At 39.5% G+C, this 9,197-nt stretch overlaps 1 protein-coding gene across 1 annotated transcript; it reads right to left on the minus strand.

The window, feature by feature from the left end:
* Positions 1–4,515: 4,515 nt before the first annotated feature.
* On the minus strand, positions 4,516–8,370 carry LOC109252195 (protocadherin beta-14). The gene has a single exon (XM_019424451.2). It carries the CDS (start codon positions 7,478–7,480, stop codon positions 5,084–5,086), a length of 2,397 nt encoding a protein of 798 aa, XP_019279996.1. The 5' UTR covers positions 7,481–8,370; the 3' UTR covers positions 4,516–5,083.
* Positions 8,371–9,197: the final 827 nt, after the last annotated feature.

A 9,197-nucleotide genomic window follows, 5' to 3' on the forward strand; every position in this document is an offset into this window, starting at 1 on the left:
ATGTGCTCCACCAATGAACCAGCCAGACATCCCTACAATATTTTTCAAATATTGCTTCTGATCCTATCTTAAACCTTTTTAGTTTGTCCTATGTTTCTAACCATATGCTCCATATTTTTCATCTTCTGAACTCTCTGAGCTATATGCTAGATAAATTATATTCTGACCTATCTTTCACTTCTCAAATTATTCATCTGGTAATATCTACTTTCCTAATAAACCTTTTATTCAGTTTTGATTGAATTTAAATTTTGGTTATATATTTCAGATCTAGGATTTCTATTTGGTTCTTTAATAATCTGTCACATTTCTTATTCCCTATACATCTTCAAGTATAACCTTTAAGTGTTCAGTATATTATTAGATTATGTCTGCTAATCAAAATGTTTGAGGTATACTTCTGTTTTTTTTTCTGCTGGCTCTCACTCATGGTGTCATGTTTCCTTGTGTATGCAGTTATCTTTGTTCAAGTTAAGAATGGAAAACTTATGTATATGAATGTTTTTAGCCTTAGGATGAGCTTTCTTACATAGAAGGTCTGCTTTTGGTTCCATCAGGATCTGGAAGCACTACTTGTCAACAACCACTAACAAGTTCAGAGCTGAATTTCCACACAAGGACTTGCCCATTTCCAGTTTACTTTCATCTCAAAGGTATATCTCTTAGGGATCCATTTTTATTAATGCAGAGCTCTTCTATAAACTTCTCACTTTGTTATGCTTTGATTTCCTCCCTTATTATATAAACCATCAAAATAGGGGTTCACACTTTCCAGGATTCTATAGATTCCAGGGAAAAGGTAGTTTTTAGGTTCATTTATCTCCTTGGATTACCCTTAGACATTAATTGTGACCTGATAATATATTAGTGTCTTATTAGCTAATTTTTTTCAGTGGAAGCATTGGTCTACATAATCTATACCATCCTTATGAAAAATAAGTCTCAAGGATATTATTATGTCTCAAAGTTATAACTCTTAGCTTCCTAGAGTATGGGCAATTGACCTCAGGAAGATAAATAATATGCATTTTTTACCAACTTCAACTAATCAATACTAAATCAACTGTATAATGCTGCAGTCAATTAAAACAATCTCTTGGAAGACACAATCTCTGTTATTGACATTGGTATATCTCCCACTTCTGTGTCCCTTATTCTGCTTTAAACACATCTTCTTTCCTGCATTTCTTATTTCTCTCCCTCCAATATGCTTATTTATATATTTATAAATATATAAGAAATTATGTATTACATAGATACGTATGGCACTGTGCCATAAATTTCAGTATCTTTCTTCCTTTCAAAATATCTTGGGGGGGGGTGCCTCGGTGGCTCAGTCAGTTAGGCGTCTGACTCTTGATTTTGGCACAGGTCATGATCTCATGGTTCATGAGATAAGCCCCACGTCAAGGCCTGCATTGGCAACTCAGAACCTGCTTGGGATTCTCTCTCTGCCCCTCCCTGACTCATGCTGCCTCTGTTTCTCTCAAAATAAATAAATAAAAATAAACTTTAAAGTATTTGGGATTTAGGGGTGCCTGGGTGGCTCATTCGGTTAAGCGTCCAACTTCAGCTCAGGTCATGATCTCGCAGTTCGTGGGTTCGAGCCCTGCATCAGGCTCTGTGCTGACAACTCAGAGCCTGGAAGCCTGTTTCAGATTCTGTGTTTCCCTCTCTCTCTGCCCCTCTCCCGCTCACGCTCTGTCTCTCTCTCTCAAAAATAAACACTAAAAAAAACTAATAAAATAAAAAATAAAATATCCTTCAGAAACCTTTTCCACATTTCATTTATCAGTTGTTTCACTGATGGATATGTAGGATTGACTCCTATTCTTGGGATTGATTCCCAAGATGAACATTCTTATATATATCATTTGTGAAGCCGTGAAAGAAATTTTCTGGCTTATACCTCTTAAACTTACAACATTGTGTGTCAACTATACTTCAATGAAAAATGAAAGAATTTTCTGTCTTATTTACCCGAAGTAGAATTCCTGAATCAGAGGGTATATTCATTCTAAATTTCATTAAGTCCTATGAAAATCTCTCAAAGTGGGCTGTACATGTGATTTCCTGTTGTTCCACTTGATATTATGCAAATTTCTCATTTTTACGCATGCAATGGGTGTAAACTAGTGTCTTATTGTAGTATGTTTTTTCACCAACTAATGAGGTCAAGCATCATTTCAAGTTCTTTTCAGACTTAGGTTTCCCTTTTTAAAATTTCTTTTCCCTTTATCCTTTAAAAAATCTTATTGTCTCTCGACTTTTTGATTTTTGCTTATCTGCAACAATTATTTGAATAATCTGAATATTAATCCTTCTCAGGTAAACTGCTGCAAGTAGCTTCTACCTGTCTTTTATCTTGCCTATGCTGTCCTCTAGTTCTGAGATAGAAATATTTGTCAACTTTCATCTTTATTTTGTACTTTTAAAGCCTTGTTTAAGAAATTCAAACTAATAGTATGGTCATAAATATATTTTTACCTAGATTTATTACATTTTCTCAATTAAAATACTTTAAATTCACCTCTTAGATCCATATAAAGTTTATTCTTATATGGCATGAGATCAGGATTTTCTTTATATAGTGACCCAATTTTCCCAATAGCATTTTCTAAGTAATATGACTTGCTCCTACCTCCTAGTGATTTTAACACCTCCCCTATTACAACCAAGTTCTCTTAATCAAACTCAACATGGCCAAAAATAAATAATCCAGTTAAGAATTAGCAGAAGACATGAACAGGCATTTCTCCAAATAAGACATACAAATAGCTAAGACACATGAAAAGATGGTCAACATGACTCATCATCAGGGAAATACAAGCCAAAACTGCAATGAGATACTACCTCCCATCTGTCAGAATGGCTAAAATTAACAACTCAGGAAACAATAGAAGTTGGCAAGGATGGAGAGAAAAGGGAACCCTCTTATAATGTTGGTGGGAACATGACCTGGTACAGCTACTCTAGAAAATAGTGTGAGGGTTCCTCCGAAAATTAAAGATAGAACTACCCTATAACTCAGAAATTGCACTGCTAGGTATTTATCCAAAGGATACAAAACTACTGATCCAAAGGAGCACATATACCCCAATGTTTATAGCAGCACTATGAACAATAGCCAAATTATGGAAAGAGCCCAAATGTCCATTGACTTATGAATGGATAAAGAAGATGTGCAATATTACACAACTATCAAAAGAATAAAATCTTGCCATTTGCAAAGATGTGGATGGAGCTAGAGTGTATTATGCTAAGCAAAGTAAGTCAGTCACAGAAAGACAAATACTATGATTTCACTCACATGTGGAATTTAAGAAACAAAAACTGATGAACATAGGGGAAGGGAAGGAAAAATAAAATAAGATAAAAACAGAGAGGGAGCCAAACCATAAAAGACTCTTAAATATAGAGAACAAACTGACGAAGGTTGCTGGAGGGGAGGTGGGTGAGGATAAGGGCTAAATGGGCAATGGGCATTAAGGAGGCCACTTGTTGGGATGAGTATTGGGTAACAACATGTAAGTGATGAATCACTAAATTCTACTCCTGAAACCAATACTACAGTATATGTTAACTAACCTGAATTTAAATAAAAAATCTTGGAATTAAAAAAAAGAGACCAAGTTCTCATATAAAAGGATCTGACCCTGGATTCTATTCTTTTCTACTCTATCTGGTAGTCTACAAATTTGTTCCCACATTATTCAAATAGGTTATTCTCTTCTTATCTATTCTTATTAGTGTGTAAGAAGCATAAGATTTACTTCTTATGAGTCTGAGGGATTAAGAGGGCCCAAACATTGTTTTTCAAGATTTTACTGTTTAAATATCTATTTATATGAAATTCTCACAACTAGTAAATACCTATTGCAACACAAAATAAGTAAAAATTCAATGAAGGAAAGAAAAAATTCCTAAGGAAATTGGTATTTGTTTCACCCATTTCACAATGTCAAATTCCATTTTATTAGACCATCTAGTCTATAATATCTAATTTTAAGAGAGAAACTACAAAAATGTAAGGTACACTAGCTCTATATCCACATTGCATTATAGCTATGAAAATCTCTACCTATAATCTTCCATTAAACTGACTATATTAGAGACATAATCTGTAATACCATGAGATATCTATAAACCATAAATACAGACACATTCCTTCTTTGTGGATATCTGAGAGAGACCACAAAGTACTAAAGATTTTTTTATATTTACTCTTACAAATCAATAGAAAAGCGAACCTCATTCATTTAACAGTTTGAATTTTCATTTCAATTTCTTAAGAAGTTTCTATCTGTACTCTTCTGAAGGAGAGTTATTATCATACCCAGAATGATACCATGACCTACATTCTAGTTAAATCATAAACTATAAAAAATAAATTTAAACTAGCAAACACGGTATTTAAGAAAACAAAACAGTGACATCAAGGCCCACAGCATTATAAGGCTCCTTCCCCACAACAGCTTAACAAGAACAACAAAGGAAACTTACTTAAGAAATCAATAATTTTCAGTGTGGTCACTTTTATTTTGTCATAAAGTGAATTCTTGAAAAACACTAAAAAAGCAAGCAAATAAGGTATCCTAGGTACTGAATATGGAGGAGTATCATTTTTTAAACTTTATGATGAAACTCTGCAAAGTGAATAGTGCAATAAAATCCAATATGCCTCCACCCAGATCCAACAGCACTTTTTATTTTTTCTTTATGATTTAATGTAATGTCTAGTAGTCAATCACATAGATAGGGGCATTCACTCTTAATACATCAGTTTGTACCTCCAAATAATTAGTAACATTATCTTGCAAAATAACACCATTACCAAAACAAAAAATTCTAATAACTCTGTTAATATAACATTTATGACCAAATAAGTGTAAAAAAAACAGAAAACACAGATTATATTTCCATTTCATTATGACCACTAATAAAGATTTTCAAAGCAACTATAAGGAGAGCGCAAGAAGTGATAGTGCATGCAACTATAATACAGCCTAATATTCATTATAGACTGGCAAAAAGTATCCACAGATTGTCAAGAATAACAAAAGATTCAAAGTTTAAAGTAATTTTATTGAATGTTGAATCCAAAGCTATTCCTAAAGTTCTCATTTCCCCCTATATTCCTGCCAGTGTCAGGGACTGGAAGGCTGGGGATAATTGGCTTCAGAAATTTAAACTCATTGGTCCCCGAGTCTCCCGTCAGACACACCTCATACTGGTAGCTCTGCGACAAGGTCCCCGTGCCGCTGACGTCCACCAGGTGGCCCGGAAAGTGGCCCTCGGGCCCCGAGCAGCGACCCGCAGACGCCGCCCGGCTCCGCCTGCACAGCCGCACCGCCACGAACACCAGCACCGAGAACAGGAAGAGCGACGACACGGACGCCAAGGCCACGACCAAGTAGACGGTGAGCGGGTCGGCCCGCGCCTCGGCCGCCGCCACCTCCGGGAGCGGCAGGTAGGGCTGCGAGAAGCCGTCCACCAGCAGCACGTGCAGCGTGACGCTGGCCGAGCGCGGCGGCTCGCCATTGTCCTTGACCAGCACCACCAGCCTGTGCTTGACGGCGTCGCGCTCGCTCAGCAGCCGGGCCGTGCGCACCTCGCCGTTGTGCGCCCACACGCCGAACAGCCCGGGCTCCGTGGCCTTGAGCAGCTGGTACGACAGCCAGGCGTTCTGGCCCGAGTCGCCGTCCACCGCCACCACCTTGGTCACCAGGTAGCCCGCCTCGGCCGCCCTGGGCACCAGCTCGGTGCAGGGCGCAGAGCCGTTCTGCGGCGGGTACAGCACGAAGGGCGCGTTGTCGTTGTCGTCCAGCACCAGCACGCGCACCCGCGCCTGGCTGCTGAGCGCGGGCGAGCCGCGGTCGGCCGCGCGCACGCCGAACTCGAACGCCTGCAGCGCCTCGTAATCCAGGGACCTGAGCGCGAACAGCTGCCCGTTGTCCGCGTTGATGGACACCAGGGAGGCCAGGGGCAGCTGCGGGTCCGCGGGCGGCAGCAGCGAGTAGGTGACCTGGGCGTTGGCGCCCGAGTCCCTGTCCGTGGCGCTCACGCTGCCGATGTGCAGGGCGGGGCTGTTGTTCTCGCGGACGCGCAGGGTGTAGGTGGTTTGGCTGAAGGCGGGGGCGTTGTCGTTGACGTCGGAGACCGTCACGGTTATGTTGTGCTGCGTTTTCAGCCTGGGGGTCCCCAAGTCGGTGACGGTGATGGTGATGTTGTACTCAGATCTTGTCTCTCTGTCCAGTGCTTTTTCCGAAACTAGAGTGAAAAAGTTCTTGAAGGTTGGTTTCAGAAAAAAAGGCAGCTCGTCTTGAATAGAGCAAACCATCCTCCCATTATCCCCAGCGTCTTGGTCTCGGACGCTGAAAAGAGCAACCAGAGTCTCTGAGGCGTTCTCTGGAATTGTCTTTGTAAATGATGAAATGGTCACTTCTGGTGGATTATCATTTATATCTACTACTTTAACCAGAAGACTGCATTCTTCTGAAAGACCCCCACCATCTGTTGCCTGAATATTTATAGTGTAGAACTGTATTACTTCAAAATCCAGGCATGATCTCAAATGAACCTCCCCAGATATTGGATTAATTTCAAATGTTTTACGAATATCTTCTGATGCATGCAAAAATGTGTATGATATTTTCCCATAATTTCCTGAATCCATATCCTTAGCAGAAATGGTGATAATCCAGGAGCCAGCAGGTGTGTCCTCCAGGACATGTACTTCATAGAGCCTCTGAGCAAACTCAGGGGCATTGTCATTGATGTCCAAGACCTTGATGAGAACCAAAGTTGTTCCAGTCCTGGGTGGAGATCCACCATCCAGTGCTATGAGTGTTAATGTGAGCTCAGGCTCCTCCTCATGATCTAATGCTCTGTCCAGGACCAGTTCTGGGTATATCTTTCCATCACCACTGTCTCGAATTTTAATGTAGAAATGAGAATTAGGGCTAAGTGTGTAGTTTTGGAGACTGTTGGTTCCTACATCCAAATCTTGGGCACTCTCCATTAGGAATGTGGTTCCACTGCTGGTACTTTCTGATATTTTAAGAAGTATTTCCTTGTCCAGAAACATAGGGGAGTGATCATTTATGTCTTTGACATGCAGCTCACCCCGAAAAAACTCTAAAGGATTTTCCAATACCATCTGAAAATGTAGCACACACGGCTCGGTGAAGCCACAGAGCTCTTCTCGGTCCAGTTTCTCATTTAGGAGCAAATCCCCCGTCAATAAATCAAGTTGTAAGTGCTTTTCATTATCATCAGACACTACCCGGGCCTCGCGTGAGGACAGCTCCTCCACCCCAAGCCCTAGATCCCTTGCAAGATTTGCCACAAAAGAACCAACTTCTGTTTCCTCTGCCACTGAATATCGCACCGATTCAGGACCCGCCTGAGATAATCCCAGCAAAACAAAGAGAATCAGGACTTGCCTTTTCTGCAGAGCGAGCACCCCTTTGATCTCCATGGCTCCTTCCAGCAACCTCTTTTGTAGAAAAATTTAAGTTCAGCCCTAATTTTGGAAGCTGAAGCTGAATTTTAAAAAATAAGACCCCCCCCCCCCCCGGAGAGTATATAATCCTCCAGCAGCTTTAGTAGATGAAGCTCCTTTACTCCCTCTCTTCTCAGTGGCTTGGATGTTCTCTGTTCCCTGAATAATGGAGCCCACAGTGTAGTCCATGCACTGATTTCATCTTATCCTACAGCGCCACCATGTGTTTCCATGAATTTTTTTAAAAAATTTTGTTTTCTTTGAACAAATAATTCATGAATACCTCTGGAGTATTTTAAAGCAAATCCCAGACATCATATATCTTTACCTCTAAATACTTCACCAAGTGTCTCTAATAGATAAAGTCTTTAAAATATAAATACAATACCACTATTAAAACCAGCAAATTTAGCAATAATTCCTTGATATACTTTATACTCAGTCTGTGTTTGGTATTCCTCATTTTTCTCCAAAATGTTTTTTACTGTTGGTTTGTTTGAATCACGATCCAAACAAAGTCTATCCAGGGCATTTAATTAGTGCTGTTTTGAATGCTGACAAGAAGACTCTATTAAAATGTCTTGAACTGAAGGGAGGTTGGGAAGAAAGATGTCCTGAATTGAAGAAATAATATTTTATTTAGGCCATTTCTTGAGAATTTCAAATATATTATCTCCTTTGCTCTTGTAAATACTTTTGAATTCAGTTAACTATAGTTAGTAATGTCATTACCTTTTTCTCACATATTTTAAAAATATACATGTGGGGGCACCTGGGCCCACACAGTTAAGCCTCCAGCTCTTGATTTCAGCTCAGGTGATGATCTCACAGTTCGCAGGATCCAGCCCCCACATCGGGCTCTGCACTGACAGTGTAGAGCCTTCTCAGGATTCTTCCTCTCCCTCTCTCTCTGCCCCTCCCCTGCCTGTGCTCTGTTTCTCTTTCTCAAAATAAATAAATAAACATTTTTAAAAATTTAATTTACATGTAAGAATGTGGCATAAATAAAATAGATTTAGTCCTTGTCTTTATGGAGTTCACTGGCTGAAAATTTGGCAGACACATTATTAAAATATTTCACAATGTATTCATAGGTAAAGAGTAATACAGAAATACCTAGAAGGGCCATCTTGTACCTAGGAGGCAGCATAGCATATGAACATGGATTCTGGAACCAAAATATTTACATTTGAATCCTACTTCTACCATTCAATATCTTCAGTCTTAGACAAGTAATGTACCTCTGTTTCCTTACCTATAAAATAGGGGTGATAGTGGTATTTACCTCCTAGGATTATTATAGTAGGAATCAAATGAATTAATATTTACAAAATTGCTAGTAAGTGCTAGTTAAGTACCTACTAAAAAATAAAATCTAGCCCAGATTTTTGAACATCAGTGAAAGCTTTCCTAAGGTAGTAAACTATAAGTTGTGATCTGAAGGAGCTAGCCAGGAGAAGGAGTGTTTCCGGCAGACCTTTTGAAGAACAGAAAGAAGTTAAATATGCCTTGAACTTTAAACCATAGAAGGGGATAATTTAAAAATGAGACTGGGGGGAGCACTGGGTGTTGTATGTAAGCGATGAATCATGGGAATCTACCCCCCAACCCCCGCAAACCAAGAGCACACTGTATATACACTGTTTGTTAGCCAACTTGATAATAAATTATATTTAAAATATAAAGGAAACTG

Source organism: Panthera pardus, unplaced genomic scaffold (assembly GCF_024362965.1).
Source record: "Panthera pardus isolate Hobbes unplaced genomic scaffold, ASM2436296v1 HiC_scaffold_2, whole genome shotgun sequence".
Classification (NCBI taxonomy): domain Eukaryota; kingdom Metazoa; phylum Chordata; class Mammalia; order Carnivora; family Felidae; genus Panthera; species Panthera pardus.